This window comes from Acipenser ruthenus, chromosome 12 (genome assembly GCF_902713425.1).
Source record: "Acipenser ruthenus chromosome 12, fAciRut3.2 maternal haplotype, whole genome shotgun sequence".
Classification (NCBI taxonomy): Eukaryota; Metazoa; Chordata; class Actinopteri; order Acipenseriformes; family Acipenseridae; genus Acipenser; species Acipenser ruthenus.
The window spans coordinates 11,099,032-11,117,584 of record NC_081200.1 but is presented as its reverse complement, the minus strand read 5'-3'; the positions used below and the strand labels follow the sequence as shown (position 1 = coordinate 11,117,584).

The 18,553-nt window shown below is 36.1% G+C and overlaps 1 protein-coding gene across 4 annotated transcripts in view; it reads right to left on the bottom strand.

Moving 5' to 3' along the window:
- LOC117416974 (uncharacterized) overlaps window positions 1-18,553 on the bottom strand; it is a 138,175-nt gene that overhangs the window by 81,518 nt on the left and 38,104 nt on the right. For 3 of the 4 annotated variants that reach the window (XR_004546665.3, XR_004546667.3, XM_034028500.3), the window contains exons 7-9: window positions 12,425-12,490; window positions 4,569-4,592; window positions 3,559-3,682 (exon numbers count right to left, since the gene is read on the bottom strand). Coding sequence is in view for 2 of the 4 variants with exons in the window: in XM_034028500.3 (XP_033884391.3) it covers window positions 3,559-3,682; window positions 4,569-4,592; window positions 12,425-12,490 (214 nt within the window). In the remaining 2 variants the exon portion in view is untranslated. The remainder of the gene's footprint in view (window positions 1-3,558; window positions 3,683-4,568; window positions 4,593-12,424; window positions 12,491-18,553) is intronic. The other variant, XM_034028501.3, reaches the window with a different exon arrangement.

Below are 18,553 nucleotides of genomic sequence, written 5' to 3'. Positions count from 1 at the left end.
ACAGGCATTACATTTTTTTAAAGTTGAATACACAAGACAGTAAAAAAAAATAAAAGCAGAATACATAACTATCTCTTCAGCCGCTGACAACAACTCACACACTAAAAAAAAGAAAAGATCATGTAGAATATAATCTTCAAGCATTACAGGAAGCTGACAGTGTAGCAAAAATGCATACATATTAATAAAAAGTTGTACCGGTATGCCTTGACAGTGTTTTATAAATGCTCATTTTCTTTTACCCCAAAAAGGACAAGTACTGTATGACAACTCTGTTTTCAAAACAGAAACTGGTTATGTGATATGAGGTGTGACAGTCTTTAATGTAAAATATCAATTAAAATGTAAGTTAAGGCCAATATTTGCTTACTGACACACTGCATTTATAAATAAACTTGAGTGGTGCCTTCTAATATAGAAAAAGCTACCCGTGTGATTCTCCTAGACTCAAATTAATTCTGTAAGAAATCCTAGGGTACAGGCTGAGAAAGGGCTGGGTATGTTACTCCTTCACTTTTAAACCACAGTAAAACAGAGATTTTCTTTTAATATAGTACATTGCCATTGCCATTGTACAAAATGCTGGCATGGTGTTGCTTTGCGCCTTACTTGACTGTTTTGAAGACTCACTGCTATCTTAGTAAGACTACCATCTAAATAATTATGATAGTCACTTCACCACGTCAAGTGGGTATTTTGTATGACAAAGCATATCATTACTGTTCTCATTAAAAAGAAAGAAGGTTGATGGATTGCAGACAAACAAAATGGGCTTCAAAATCAATGCGTAACAAAACACGCTAATTGCTCTGCATCACCTTTGTCCTCTGGCATATCCATGCTGGTCAAGTGCCTGCATTTAAAAATGTTAAACTTGAATATATTTCTTATTTAATGGATTTCACATTACGATCTGTCCCAGAATATAATACATTGTTTTAAAAAATACATTTTGCTCCCTTAATAATAATTCTAGATTTAAAATACAAAACCCTGGCAATTACCTGACCAGCAGCTGACATGCTTCATGACCAAGTCCACTCTTAACTGGCTTCATGCTACAATTTCACTGATTTACATATCTGAATGGATTCCTGGTAGGCATATATTTAAACTGTTTTAACATCAGTGCTGAATTACTCAAAATTACAAAATCAGAGGTGGAGATGGCTAGGGTTGTACATTTCTGCCTACAGAGGGAGAAAATCAGAGCTACTGAATGCCAATAGACACTTTCCCCTTTTTACTGTTTACTTTAACAAGTTGACCCTTTCAGGACCAAGCATTTTTCAGTGGGATGCTCCCCAGGACCATGCATTTTTTGGCTGTATTTGACTTCCTATACAAATTCACTAAAAATCTATTTTTTTACAGTAGCATCTTGGAATTGGTGTCCTTTTTTAGTATATATACTGAGCATCAAAAGAAACGTATCACTTATATTTGGATCGAAAAATGACAAACTCTGTTTTATTGTGCTGATTAACAATTGACATCACGAAGATGCTGCAAAATGATCTGTCGATCTTGGGCAGGTGTTGTGACTCTTGGTCTCCCAGTTCGTGGCCTGTCATTGACAGAGTGTGTCTGGTTATACCGTCTCGCCATGTTTGAAATTGCTGGCTGTGAGCACCCAAGACAGCGAGCCACAGTATGCTGCCCTAGTCCAGTCTCCAACATGCCGATTGCACAAAGGTGCTGCTCCCCTCACAGATGCAACATATTGGTTTTTTTTCTGTGATTTTCTTTATTGCTTTTATTCAAGCTTGCAATTAAACAGCTGAAATCACTCCATATCCAGTGTCCAATCAACTGTCTCACTAATTAGGTGATTAAGTGCATATGCTTCAGTCATAGTCACTCAAGCGTGTCATGGTCAAGGATGAGTGATCGATATCCATCATTTATATACCTTTTTTTTTTTCGAAAAAATAAATGTTATAATAATGATAAGTTTCTTTTGATGCTCGGTATATTAAAAAAAAAAAAAAAAGTTAAGTATTTTTTTTATTATTATTATGCATTCTGCTTTGTGTTTTCAAAGAGATAAATGTATAAAAAATGATACTGTGACCTGAGGGACCTTACAATACTTCCTGAATGGCAAATTACAAGACATTGTATCATCCGAGTGATTTTGTGATTTTTTAAAACTTTTTTTATCTGATATTTATAAAAGTTGCAAAAACATAAGATTATAAAACAAATGTTCTAATATCATTATAAGTCAAATACATTGGATTTACAGTGTTTTCCTGTGTCTTTACCTCTAAACAAGTTTCTCTGAAGCAGGCTGCAATGTCTTTTCTCTCCGTGCTGCCAAAACTTTCTCCGCCCTTTAGACACTAAATGCCCCTTATAGTGACGTCACAGGAAGAGAAATTCAGTCCCTCCCCCATCCAATGATATGTGTCTGTACTGCAAAGTACGGTGGTCTTGTAAGTCATCAAAACGAAGTGCATTTTTTATCGTGTTTACACGATCACGGTCCTAGAAGCCCACTTCAGAATGAATGTGTTAACATGATTCTGGCCCTCAAAGGGTTAAACTACCACCATCTTCGATTATAATGCACTGTGCATAGCATGCATGACCAGACAAAGCAGCACTGGCTTACAACCTTTTGTATAATACCCTATCAAAAACACCATAGTATATACCAGAGTACAATGCATACATTTTCCTCAAAATAATAAACAAGGTAACATTTTGGCTTTGTAAAAACCTCATACAGATACAGTAAATAATATTTTTATTGTTGGTAATCAATTGTGATTAATAGTGTTCACTAACCAAACAACATTTCTGAATCATGAGGCATAGATTGACGTCACTGCAAAAAACACACAAACTGTCGGATTTGCCTTCAAATTTTAAGTGTACAGTACAATCATTTAAAAAGCTATGCATATGTTATTCCACGGAACAGGTTTTTTTTATAAGCATAGTTCAGTTTTCACTTATTCATAATAACTTAACATTTACTTTTAGAAGCTGAAACTTAAATACACATGTCAGGAAAACGAGTGTGTTATTTGTTTGAATGCACAGTCAGGGGCTTTTACCACAGGGGGTACATTTATGTAAATGCTTACGCTACAGATTCTTTAAGCCTAATAAATCATGTCTAAAACTGTTATTTCTTGATTGTAGTTCATTAAGCTCACGCTGTCAGACCCTAGAACTCAGCCCTATTTACTGGTATTCATTTCTGCCTACTGTGGTGTAACCATTTCTTCAGAAAATAATTAATTATTGATATGATGAACAACAAGTACAAAACAGAGGGGAATTAAAGAAATGTAAGGTACATAATTTTCTAGCAGACAACTTTATCTAGTAGATCTATTTTCTATCTACTATACTGTACACATTTGATATACATGGTTTCTGTCAAAGATGCATCTCTTTGTTGAAAGTAAGTTTGTCAAAATGGCCAAGAAAGCAGATCTGCATTATTTTGCTAAAGGGGTAAAAGGAACCCAGTTCGCAGCCTCTTCCGTATCCAAGTCTGTTGCTTATATTTGCAAAATATATTTAAATGAAAAGCATACTCACTGTGACTATTAGCAGAGTTCCTTTCAGTAGTGTCAGCAAGGATGTGACTGGCTGGATAACAACCTGAGCTACAAGTATTCCCAGAGCAAGGATCCACGTAAAGAATGGGATAACATAGACATAGCTGGGAAAAATAAATAAATAAAAAGGATTTATAAACTTTAAATACATTCGGAAATGATACACAAGACATTTACTGAGTGACTTTTTTGTGTTTTGAGAATTGTTGTTATTTACCTAGACTACTTTTAATGCAATTATACAAACAAACTATTTACTTTATATTATGAATATTATTATGCAACAATTACACCAATTATATGCATGGTTGTTACAATACAGCATGCTTAATTACACAATTAAATTAGGATTCATTTCAAATCAGGCATTCACAAAAGGTTACCATATTACACCACCTAGACTAAAAAAATATAAAGGACGCCTACATAACAAGACATGGTGCAGGTAACAGATTTACAGGAATCATTTCTGGTTATGGATGAATTCAATTTATACAACTGTAGCACAGAACAGACTAGGCAAGGCTAATGATGCCACATCTTCAATTTGATCTCAACAACAGACTTGAACTTCAGATACTATATAAGTTAAAAAAAATAAAAATAAAATTTAAAAAATCATCAAAAAACAATGATGGGCCGCCTGGTAAAAAAGTTTTTATGTAGTATCATCTAAAATTTTGAAATATTAAAACAGGATATTCCAAGTTTTGAACATGGTTATAACTGTTCTGGGTCACACAAAGAATGATTTATTTGCCAAATAAAGACAGAACAAAATAAACACTTTTTAAACTAATTCAAAATGTGCTTCGAGTTATTTTTACATACTGGAAATGGATACCAATGTGCCTGCTGTATGTATCACGGAACTATGGGGTGTTGCTGTGAAAAGTAAAACTTGAATTGAAGAAACAGCATTAACAGCTAAAAAGTTATCAGAAGTACTTTTTTTTTCTTAAAAGATTTTATTTATGAATGCCTACGTACGTTGCCAAATCCAATATGCTTCTCCTGTGGGTGAGAAAAACAGTCGATTACATAACTGGGAATCCCCTTCTTGGCCATGGGTCATAAAGAACAGAATTTCGGTCATCTATTATTATTATTATTATTATTATTATTATTTATTTCTTAGCAGACGCCCTTATCCAGGGCGACTTACAATTGTTACAACATATCACATTATACAGATATCATATTATTTTTACATACAATTACCCATTTATACAGTTGGGTTTTTATTGGAGCAATCTAAGTAAAGTACCTTGCTCAAGGGCACAGTAATACACAGAAAATATGCCATATACAACAATTTCACAATGACAGTTTCTTTTAGTGTTTCGTTCATTTAATACATATCTACCAATGAAATTAACCGACTACATGAATTAAAAATATTCTCAAATGAATTGCATGCCAACTTGCTATACCCATACAGCAGAACAGTCAGAGTAAAGATTGACATGTTACAATTTGAATAATGATAAATAAAACTATAAGCTAATATCACATTTGGTACTATTTGCATCAGTGCATTTTACAATTTTTCTGAATGAGATATTGAATAAAACAAGTTTTGAGTTTCATTTGCTTCAATATGAATTATCCCAGGCATGTAATAAAAAAAAAAAAAACTAAAATTGGCTATGGTAGTGCAGTGGAGGTGTACAAATAAATGTGTATTACCTAAACCAAAATAATGTTAGTAAATATTACATTATAGATATCCACACACACATCATCTCTGAATCTTAGATTTATAGCTACATTACATTTTTCACTTCACATTGAGCTGCGTTTTTGTGACCGAGGCAGGCAGCAGGTCCCACTCAATTAATGCAAGATGTTAATTAAATGTGGAGCAATCATGGATGATGTTCATTCAGTCCAGATCTTATTTTAAAATTTAAATTCCCCATATGGTTAATGGGCTTCAAGGAGACACAAAGTTTGTGTGTCTGCATCTCATATTTTACGATAACATTTTAAATGCTTGTGGAACACTGCATATTTAATTAATTCATGCCCAGATTGACCCTAGCTGTTCTTCAACCCTACTAATTAGTATTTTATATATATATATATATATATATATATATATATATATATATATATATATATATATATATATATATATATATATATACGCTGTTAAAAAAATCTGCTTTTACAATGCTACACTTAGGGCTAATTAGTAGTGTTCCAAAAGGCAAGCAGTGCCATACATAATAAACAAACACAAAGTAAAGTTATTTCCCTTATAAATATACTATCCTAGACAAAAAAAAAAAAATCAATACAGTACCAGAATTAAAGTATTTATTACTAATTATTTATGGTATGATGGTTTTGGTGGAGCACTTAAATCAGTATCTCCCTACTGGCTATATTCAATAACGCCAATTCTTACTAATTGTGACAAGACTTTTTGCTTACAATTATCTTGCTTCTAGTTTATTATAACGTTAATGACATAACATTAATTACACGATAGTGCCCGTCGAAGGCTCTACAGTGTGTTAGTGGACCACGACTGGAGATATGCATTCTGAGCCAAAGGCGCTAACAAAAGTCAAGGTCAACTAACACACAGTAGAGCCTTCATTGAGAGTGCACCATCGCTATGTTCTTCAAAAGAAATACTTTAAAACCTACATTTACCTTGAACTTGATTCACCAGGTACCCTTCCACTGAGAACAGTTTTATGAAAATAGTCCCAATCATATTAAAACAATGTGTTAATTTGCAATTGCTTTGAACTGGAAAAGAAACCTAAATTATTAACTTCACAGACATGTACTAAGCAGTTAATAGCCAAAACAAATAGGATAATGAATTACAGATCACTTTAGATAAACTTCAAATATAGTGACTTTACATTAACAATAAATACATGGTCATATTAATATTTGGTTTCTAAAACACAGCAATTCCCATTTTAGTACCTTGCTAAAAATGTAAATTAAGTTGATGTATCTATCTCTCTCTTATTCATATTATATTATAGGGGGCTATTATACCCATTTAATTTTCCACTACAAGTTGAGTCTGCAGTACATATTTAATATACAAAATCAGTCAAGAAAATAAGTGCAACAAGGTTGGATTGTAAATAAGACTTTATATATTTTGTTTAAATATACCTGATGCAGCATACGTAAATAAATAAACAACATACTCTGAAACTTCAAATAATTGCCAGATCTCAAATAATCGCCTGTCCCCAATAGTCACCGGGTCTGATTGCAAATATTGTAAATAAATGCCGGGTCTCTATTAAACGCTGGGTTCTAAACAATACAGGTACTACTGCTTATACTGGATGTTCCCGTCACAGCGCACAAACCGCTGTACAGTAAGGGTAACTCGTTTTTTTTTTTTCCAATGGCGCAGAATAGATCCTACAATTTAAAATTCAAACTTTAAATATTAAAGTTTGCCGAACAAAATTCAGGTGAAGCTGCAGCACGTCACTATGGCATTGACCCCAGATGTGTGAGAGAATGGAAAAGCCAAAAACAGAAGCTTGAAAATGTATCTTACACTCAGCACAGAAGGAACAGACTGGATGGCAGAGGAAGAAAAAAAAAATAAGCTAAAATGCTAAAGTGCAGGTTTGTGAATGGATCATGACAAATGCGATCACAACACCTGCGCATTTCTCAAAAAATGAGCAGAAACAGAAGCAAAGAGTTATTTCTCTCTTTAGATAACACTAAAGAGCAATCTTGGATTGTTATTAACCTCTCACAATTCTTTTACTTGTTCTTGGTGAAAGAACCTTCTTTCTCCCAGACCAAGGGAGCATTGTGACAGTACCATGAGTCTTGTACTAATAGAAACAATATTTGAAATGATACTAAAATGCTTGGAAATCTTCTTGTATCCTTCTCCAGCTTTATGACAATACATACTTTTTCTGCCTAATGTCTTCAGATAGTTCTTTACTCTTTCCCATATTGAATTATTGGTAATGACAGCAATCATCCTATGCCTAACCCTTTTATACTCTCAAAGAATGTTCACCTACAATCCACCATTTTCTAGACTTTTCTAGAATTAGGTTCTACATTATCATATTGACATTTCTAGCACCTTGTAGACAACACTATCATAGCATCAAAGGGTATGAATATTTTAGAATTCGAGTTTTGCAAAAAATATTGCTGAAATAAATAATTGTCTATTTCTTGTAACTTTTTTTCCTCATCCACAAGAGTAAAACTTTTGCTACAAAATATTTCCTAAAATTGTTTGTTTTTGAGAAATTTTTATAAATTATAAATTTCCATTGGGGTATGTAAACATTTGACTATAACTCTGTGTGTGTGTGTGTGTGTGTGTCAGAGAGCTAGGTTTATTTTGTTTAATTAGTGTTTGTTTCTCCACTGCAGTGTAAGAAAAATAAAACCAACACTTGTTTAAAAGAGTAAATCAAGACTCCAATCTGATAATTTACACTGCCCTCTGCCACTCTCCATGCATCAGCAGTTTAAATACAGTATACAAATGTCAATGGTGCTCAATCACTGAGGACAATACATCAAAACAAATCCTCGTGTGTAAGCAGCTTGTTATATGATCACGATTATGTTTACTCAAGGCTGCAGAATCCTATTTTACTACAGTACACTTGAGAAGCAATCGTCTGTGAGGGTGCCTGGTTTAACTGCCATGTGGTGTTACGTGATTTAAAATGACATTATAGTACAGTATTTTACTGTCATGACTACCACTGCATTTAAGCATGTGTGGCTTACTATTTTCAGTTGCAATGCAAATCTCAAAGTTTTTCAGAAAGCGGAGATGCAAAAACGTCTCATTTAGCGAAACCCCTTTATCATATTCAACATGCAGCAAAACTTGCATTTATTATTCAGAGTCTGCGCTCCCCTCTCCTGCTTCAACACAGCCAGACTCAGACACACTGGAAGGCAAGGCAGACGTGCCCGCTTCGTCCTGCCGTGGAGACTTCAGCCGTCGGCCAGGGTATTGTGCACAATATTCATTAAGTGTTTTTCTCTTGCGCCCCATTTTCAAATCAAACTAGTAACTGTCACCATATAACTAAAGCAAAAGCTTACGTACACCTTAATCTGCTAAATTTCAAAGTAGGCGCTTTGAATGACAGGCGCTGTAGCTGGCAAATGAGAGAATTCAGGTCAATGAGATCTGTCAGAACAGGGTGAAACTACAGTACTAACACGGACCACTGGGATGACTGACAGCGACCCCGAGCCATTCAGAGCGGAACGGAGACACTGCAAGGAAAAATCACATCTATTGTTGATGTGACTTAAAAAAGAGGATGGTGAGTAAGTAGATTCAAGAAACTGCACAGAGTCCTTTTCTTCAGTCAGTTGTTAGGTTTATTGAAATATGCAGGGAGTCTGGTCCCAGGTACAGGACACAGAATACTCGTTCTTACAATTGTTGCATGACATTAAATACCCTTCTGCATAGGTGTCTCTCTCCTCCTCTTTCTCTGACACTTAACCAATAGAAAAGGTACAACTCATTATCATTATGTGTGTGTGTGTGTGTGTGTGATCTAGTGTGAAGATCTCTGAACTTCAGACCCTAGTGCCCCAAAGGTCCATACATCTGTTTTTTGTCATCTTCCTTGTTCCTATCTCTAGACCCTTTGATCTCAGTGGCACTATCTCTTGGTCTCTTTGGTCCCCTTGAAAACTAGCTTTATGACCCCGTCATAAACCAGCTGTATTTTCTAAGCAAAAACCTGTTAACTAGTTTTATACCCCAGTGGATTCCCCGACGGGCAAACTTCTTTCATGTCAGGGCTGGAGATCAAAGGACTTGTTTGTACAGCCGTGTGCTGCTGGCCAGCCATTTGCTTTGACACAAAATAATCTTAACTTCTCTACCATATTGCAGCCTTCATCTATCACAGCAGTGCTTGCATTTTTGGAACTAACAGTTTTTTCTATCCAATGTTAAATCACTTTTCAGAAAAATAACATGAATACAGCCGTCATTCCTCATGCGTAGCAAACTGCCATTCAATACTTGTTCCATGTTTTCCAACAATTGTAGACAGCATTTATTTGTTGTATGACTATAGGAGGGAGATATGAAGGCCAATGACTCACTAATAAATTACACTATTAAGTGAGATCCCAGGTTAAATCGGCATCATCTATTTACACTATAGGTATGTAATTGTTGTCTATTGATACCATATTCCTTCGAATTTAAGACACCCTCGAATTTAAGACGCAGCCCAATTTTACCGCCTTCAATTTGAGGAAAAAATAAAACATGCATTTACAAAGATACAACCTCAATTACAGTGTTGTATCGTACAAAACTGACTAACCACAGAGCTTGTTTATTGTGCTGCGCACTGTATAACACTTATGATGGCGTCTCTGTCGTACACATACCACCACTCAAGCTTGGTTTGTTTTTTTTGTCAGTAGTGTCACGTTGCTGCTTGTGCATTCGGGCAGACGCCTTTGTTGTCTTTTCTCGGCAGTCAGTCACGTTGCTGTTTGTGTACTCGGATAGTCATGTCTTTTGTTGGCGATTTTAATACACGCATCACTATACTGCTCTCGGATTTAAGACGCAGGCTATTTTTGAGAAGCAAAACATGATTAAAAAAGCGCCTCTTAAATTCGAGGGAATACAGTAATCCATGACAGCAAATCCTGTCCTATACTTGCGAATATCCCAATGTCCCAAAGAAGCAAAGGCAATCCCAGTTCATTAATGAGCAAATGTTACCATGCAGTAGCAATTCCTTACAGAATTTCCTAGGAGACACAGGCATACAGTAAATGAGATATTGCTTCATAGTCCCAGAGTAAGAAGGGGTTTTAGTATCTCATATACCTTCTTTTAAATATTTATAATGTACTGGACATTAGAAAGTTACACTTTCTGGCTGTACAGTAATTAATGTTATCATTACAGTAGGTACTTGGTATCTCAGATTACAAAGGGTTAACAAACTTAACTTAAAGTAATGGAAAATAATCACAATGGTGTAATGACTTGCATTGTCTTTTCAGAAACACAGAAGAGCAGGAAAAAATTAAACAGGTAAACAACGTGATGTGCTGGAAAGCCTCGAGATATAACAAGGGCATACTATTTCTGATCTAGGTCCTAGCTAAATGCGAGCGTTTCATGACTATATCAACACAAGTTGTCTCAACAAGTTTGGAATGACAATAAAACCTTCATGAGATATGGTCACAGTTGAGTTCATAACACATAATGTTAAAGATTATTACTTTTTCATATACACCCTTAATTATACGGTTATAGGATGGCGAATATTTGTATGGTGGAATATCGGCACAAGTAGAACTCAACGGACTGTTTAAGCGATAAGAGTGTCCAGTTCAGTTGTCAAAAAACCACACCTTGAAAATCGAGTGATGTAAACTACTCCACTCAATGTTTTTCCTTCTTTATGCAAGTCAAGGTTCTATAATAGTAGAAAACACTAGTGGAGGCTTTGAGTAAATTGTTGATGCTCATAATTAGGGGTCTACTTAAATTGCTTTAAATATACGTATTTTTCACGGGTATGTTGCGGAATAAAATTAGGATTTCGCGGACATGTTTAAACATTAAATAAACCTAGGTAGACAGTATTTCAGAACACTATAAAGCCTAAAATTAGTAGTACTTGCTTCCTTACTAAAACAGAGTGCTGCGTGCAGCGTCCCCCTGCAGTTGACTTGCCCATACATTGAGACTGCACGTTCTGCATCCACTGAATTGGAAATTAAGGCAAAGCTTTGCCAAGTTATACAGACGTGGAAATCGATTAGAAACAGCCCAAAAACTCGGTTACACAAGGGCATCTGGCATACTTTAATAAAGTCAATGTATGCAGCACGTTCGTTGTCATGTTATTTGTCCCATCCAATAATTTATTTTATTAGTACCGAGTCAAAACAAAGAAGACGTGGCTATTCGGGTCTAAAATTCCAAATGTAGGCAGCAGGTTGAAGCGAGGTGGCTGTGCTGGATCGTTTTAGTATTGATTTAACTTGCAAACAGGAATACTTTTTGTCTGCGCTGACTTTCCAGTTTGGTTTCTGAAAGCTGTTTATTTTACGTTCTGTTCAGCAGCCTCTGTAGTAGCCTTTTGTTTAATGTGTGATTCTGAAGCTAAATAGCGATCGATCGTATTTTCTCCAAATATACATTCAGATATGGAAAACAATTACCTCAGTCTGCATGTAGTTTCTTTGGGAAATATCTTAAAACAATCATCAGCCGAAATATACTTTGCTTTTTTGTCGTCCATTTCTACTATTTTCCCTCCAATGCTGAAAACTAGATTTTAGCAACCTAAATCAAAACAATGCAACACCAACTTTGTCCCGCCCCCTCCTGCACAGTACAGGTCACGTAAAAGCAGTAAAGACGCACTGATAGGCTGATTAAAACTTTGTCATTTGAATAGTAAACAAGAACGTTAACTGCTTTGGAGAATTTATTTTGTAAATGTTACTTGTGGACATTTTTTTGTTTGTTTGTTTTTTGCTTAAGTGCAATGCACACGGGACGGCGAAGGAATAAAAAAGGGCTATCTGCAGAAGGAAGATACGTAGTTTGCGTCACTCGCGTTGTGCAGTAGTTCATTTAAACAATTTTTCTTTTTTTTTTCCCCTCTCCATACTTGTTTGTAGGCATTGGCCCCTAAGAGGTGAATTTCGCGGTGACCCCTCAATTTCACAATTTCCGCGAAATCGCGATTTAGGTAAGTCCCTGCTCATAATGCATGAGAGTAGAAAAATGCAACATGTCTAAGACTTCTGCACAGCAGTGTGTGTGTATATATATATTTATATAAACTCACCTTATATGAAGCAACTCAGCATATGATTCACTGCCTGCCAGGACATAGCTGATCCCAATAGCGATGCTGAAAGGAAAAGCATCTTATTTAATATTTCAGAAAGAGTTTTTTTTTTTAAATATTCATTACCACTATTGCCGTTATTGTTATTATTAACATTTGCTATTTGAATTTTCCTAAGAAATCTTATTTCAAAAAGTTTAACACGGTACTGCTGAAACTGAAAGGATGGTTCAAAGTCTTTTTTATGAATCAAATATAAATGAGGTTACAGAAGGATATGAGCTAAGAAATAATGAAAAAGGAATTACAATAGTTAAATCTTGCCTAGAAATCATATTTTGGCAACCAATGCAGTATTAACAAAAATTCTTAAGGGAAATGTATGGTATTTGAATGGATCCCAACCATATAACGTATACTAAAAATATCTGACATTATATTGATTCTCACTTCACAGAATGTATTCTAGAATAAAAAGTAATCTGCCAAGACATTTAGCATTCCCTCCCAGCAGTTTTTTTTTTTTTTTTTTTTTTTTTTTACAAAAAATAAATATTATTCTCTTCCTTAAAAACATACTGGTGTAATCAGTTGAATTAAACAGTGGTGCCAGTTACTTTATTAAAATGTGACCCTCCTTGCAGACTCTTGTGAATTACTGGATGTTTGATTTTCATCTTGGTGTGCAAGTCATATTTAAAAAAAAAAAAGTAGAATTACATATTTCTGGCAGTCTAAAACGAATAAAAATCTTCAAATATCAGTGGGTGTCCATAAACACGACGGTGCAATATTATGATCCCTTCCTCTGTCCCAGAGAAATTTTGTGAGAGCACAAAGCTAGAGCAGGGCATCTGTCAGCTTCTGAAGCCTCTCAACGCAATAAAATTAATATTGATCAATGCTGATAACAAAGATCATTCTATCGATAGGTCAAGCCAGTCCTTCAAGATAATACACCTAACATTATCGGGGATCATTACAGACCCATTAGTAAATGTATTACTAAATGTTATTATTATTATTATGTGTTTATTTAGCAGACGCCTTTATCCAAGGCAACTTACAGAGACTAGGGTGTGTGAACTATGCATCAGCTGCAGAGTCACTTACAACAACGTCTCACCTGGAAGATGGAGCACAAAGAGGTTAAGTGACTTGCTCAGGGTCACACAAGGAGTCAGTGGCTGAGGTGGGATTTGAACCGGGGACCTCCTGTTTACAAGCCCTTTTCTTTAACCACTGGACCACACAGCCTTATCAAAATATTTATTATAAAAAGCCATATAGCAAAAGGGCTCCCGAGTGACGCATCCAGGAAAGGCACTCCGCATGGACTGCAGGATGCACCCTATAGCCTGGAGATCGCAGGTTCGAATCTAGGTTATGTCATTGCCGACCGTGACCGGGGTCCTAGTGGGCAGAGCACAATTGTCAGAGCGCCACCCATGTAGGGAGGGATTAGGCTGGCAGGGGAATCCACGGTTCACCACTCACCAGTGACTCCTGTGGCTGACAGGGTGCCTGTAGATCTGCAGTGGAGCCATTCAGATCTGTGTTGTCGTCCGGCACTATAGATCTGGTGGCTTCGCTGTGCATCCGCAGTGCAAAAAATTATGGACTGGCAGGAACACGTTTCGGAGGACGCGTGTTTCAGCCTCAGTTTCCCGAGTCGCCGGGGGATTGCTGCGGTGAACCAGGATTCCAAAATGGGGAGAAAACCGGGGTAAAAACCATTGCCGATGACTAAATGTAAAAAAAAAAAAAATAAATAAATAAATAAATAAATAAATAAATAAATAAATAAAAATAAATAATTTATTACAAATAAATTGGCCAGGGTGTCCTCGGCACACCGCGCACCAGCGACCCCTGTGGTCTGGCCAGGCACCTGCGGGCTTGCTTGTAAGCTGCCCAGAGCTGCGTTGTACTCCGACGCTGTAGCTCTGAGGTGGTTGCATGTGGGCCTACAGTGTGTAAAAGAAGCGGTTGGCTGATGGCACATGCTTTGGAGGACAGTGTGTGTTCATCTTCGCTGCTCCCGAGACAGCACGGCGGTGGTAGCGGTGAGCTGAGCCTAAAAATAATTGGCTATTCTAAATTGGGGAGAAAATGAAAAACAATTGGCGACTACTAAATTAAAAAAAATAAATAAAAAAATTAAACACTGCATTCAAGAAATTTAGAATGAAAAACTAAAATAAAAATACACTTAAGGTTTGCGTGTTGACGTGCCATTAACAAAATGCCCTGACTATATCAAGAAAATTATAATGCAGCAAAAGGTCAATTAAACAAAAAACGAAGGGAAAAGGTTAACGTATCAAGATGATAAAAGTTATTTGTGAACTCCAATAAACCAATGTTGTCTTTCACAGTCGAATCGTAGGGTGCCTAAATAAAAGTTATATTCGGTTACAAAGCAGGCACGGTAATTTAAAATGTTACCGTAATGAAAAACAGTCAATGCAGCCCAAGTTGTGTACTAAAACAGGGTCAGCTTCTGCAGGTAAAATAGAGTTTATTTCACAAACTGACCATTTTAAAGAACGGTGACAGCAAAACGCATAGACATACTTTGGACTGTAATTAGGAAGTGTACTCCTGAACAACAACAACAACAACAAAAACATTTTGCAAATTAAATTAAATGTACTGCAGCTTACTTGATTTCAAAAGAAAATTCATTAAAACTTTCAGATTGTGATAATGAAAAAGAATGTTTTGAAAATATCTAAAATATATGATACTGTGTTTATTGTGGTGTATTTAATATAGTAAATAACAGAACGAACTCACTGAAGCTTGTTTTTTCCTGAAACAATAAATGTTTACATGTACAGTAAAAAAAAAAAAAAAACATAAGCAGTTGAATATGATAGCAACCAACCTGCTCTTAGTGGCACCCAGCAACTGGATTTGGCGACCAATTGGATTTATTGGCTGGCATTTATGCTAATCATGTCAGTGCATTAATCACATCTGAACATGTTAACAGATCAAACTGAACAAAGTGCAGCTAGGAATACATTGAAAGTAGTTGAGCTATTAAAATAAATGATTATGGTTTGTCATTCATTGTGGTGAATGAGCAAGAATTATAAAACACTTTCACAGTACATAAAAGCATTACAAAAAAGATCAGAGATATAAGACATGAACATTTTTGGGGTAATTTAAAATGAGCACTGAATGCCATTATGACCTTATCTACACAAATTGGTGTTTCATAAAAAAGTGTTTTGAATTATAAAATAGCAATGTAATTCACTATTAATAACTGTCATACAATAAAGCTTGCTGGTTATACTTGCATTAAATGTCTCCTGTATGCACATTATAGATGACTGGGAGAAATATTGCCAGAAAAAAGCACTTTATTTTGACAGTAGTGACATTTCTCACAAATATAATCTTAAAAGAGGAAGTCCAGTGGGCAAAAAGAAGATTAAAACCCCACTTAATGTTAATATCGTACTAGGTCATGCCCTTATGGCTCAACAGACAACAATGGAAAACTTTCCTAGATAATATAGTATATCTCATTGCCTTCATTAACCTTTTCCGCTTTATTAAAAATTCCTTTGCTGGTGCTCCGAGCTAGCAGGGATACATTTCCGAAGGTAGGAAGGCAGCTCACTATGTCAGCAGACTGTTGCTTAAGCTTTTGTCAGTCACAGCATGTGGATGCCTGGCCAGATTCTGCTTTCCTTTCATATGGTAATTTGGAGAGGAAAAGGTAACATCTGTGTATTAACAGTCAGAAGAATAATTTCTGAAAACCTTTCAAGTGCAGGGGTCAGTTTTATAATAATATACGTACTGTATACAGTTAAACAGTAAGTACTGATGTACAAAGCGACACCAATAATACTGTAGGTATGTACTTAACCAGAGTGCTTTAAGAATTAAAATAAACTTGCAAGATTAGCTTTTTTAATTACATTTGTACCTAAAACATCTCAGTGGCTGCAATGCCACATTATAATGTTTTGATAAGCTATACTTAAGGCGAGGATGGCTGCAAAAGGGAAAAGTAGTGATTACAAATGTACACACAGTTAAAAGACATAAAACAGATAACTTTTACTTACTGTACTGTAGCTGATAATTTCTTTACGCTTTATTTAAAAAAATAATAATATATATCTCCATCCATCCTCTGGGAAGTTTGCTGGAATGTCACTGTAGAACTACTGTCTGTAGCAGCATATTTACTAGTATAAATAATCATGTGTATGCAATGGATCATTTGGGTTTGTGCCAGTGTTGCTTTTAAGTAACAACTTAAATGAGTGACCAGTGGTTGACGGACTGCCATTTAGCAAGTATCTTTGCTTGGCACCAATAACGTAAGGCAGTCTCCAGATTGTAATGACACCTTTAGCGCAAGTCTTAATTTTTTTGAATTCTGATTAACAGGACATGTAACCTGGTTATGTTTTTTTTTTTGGCCGACATTTGTTCTTGCCATTCAATAATTTTTTTTTTATATAATTACGTTACTATTGACTTGCCAAAGACATGATGGTGCTTCATTTGATTTTAAATGTAGGTCTTTCCTTTGCCTTTGTCACTGCCAGGCACTGTCATCCCATATCTCTCTTTTCATACCCAGCTACTAGTTCTAATTTAATATAAATAAAAACATAATATGTTGTCTTTCCTATAAAATATATGTTTTTGCAATACAACACAATTGTATAGGTGGGACAATATAATAATATCACGATACAATACATATCGCAATATACAGGTCGCTATACAATATATATATATATCACGATAAACATGATGGTCTTGATTGGCTGTTTGTATGATGCTTCAGATCAAATGATCAAAAAGCCAATTAAAAGATCACTATGAGATGGCTTTATTGAATTGGCCCTGACCATGTTTCAGTTATCCAATAGACTTTCCTTTTGTTCCTTTTAACACAGCTATTGATAGACTGCTAACATTGTCTGCTTCTTGCTAACTGCTGCTCCAGATTTAAGTTTATTTATAATGCAATTCTATACAGTATAAATTTCAGGTGTGCAATAAAGCAAATAGAGCAGAATCATCTACAGAAGACCAATAGACATTTAATTAAAATAAATTGCAATGATACTGTAAGAAAATAAACATAAATCGGCTACTCTCTGCATTTAAATTGATATGTACCATGCAGTTCACCCACACTTTCATTAAAAGACTTACAATTACATTTTATATATCATGGAGGCCAACGTCAAAGATGTTGAAATTGGGAGAAATAATTTGGTGGTTACACGATTTACATGCAGTCTTTTCAAAATGTGGTACTCCATTCATTAATTACTTGAAAAATGTTTCCTTTGTATTCCATCGCATTAAACCTTTCTCCCATAAAAAAATTCCAAACCATTTCAACTACTTTATTGATAAACGGACAAGACGAGAAATGCAAATCGTCCTGCCTTGCAGAGGGGGTAGGTGGGTTTGTCAGATTAGCTCAAAAAATGTAGGTCATGTCAAGTACATAATTAACAGAAAGACTGTACAGCAATGCAGGAAGGACAGTGCTTGGCTGACTAATGTTTCTGCCAATAGAACTGTATAGCAGGGGGCTCCCGAGTGGCGCTAGAGTGCAGGATGCGCTCTACAGCCTGGACGTCGCGAGTTCGAGTCCAGACTATTCCACAGCCGACCGTGGACGGGAGCTTCCAGGGGGCGGCGCTCAATTGGCCGAGCATCGCCCGGGGGGAGGGAGGGTTAGGTCGACCAGGGTGTCCTCGGCTCACCGCGCACCAGCGACCCCTGTAGTCTGGCCGGGTGCCTGCGGGCTTGCCTGTAGGCTGCCCAGAGCTGCATTGTCCTCCGACGCTGTAGCTCTGAGGCGGCTGCACGGTGACTTCGCAGTGTGTAAAGAAGCGGGCGGCTGACGGCACACGCTTCGGAGGACAGCGTGTGTTCATCTTTGCCCCTCCCGAGTCAGCGCAGGGGTGGTAGCGGTGAGCTGAGCCTAAAAAATAATTGGGCATTTCAAATTGGGGAGAAAATAATAAAAACTAATTGGCAACGACTAAATTTTTTTTAAAAAAAGAACTGTATAGCAGGCACGGCTTGGCTTTTGTCAGAGATTTGAAAGTTCAACCTACTTTT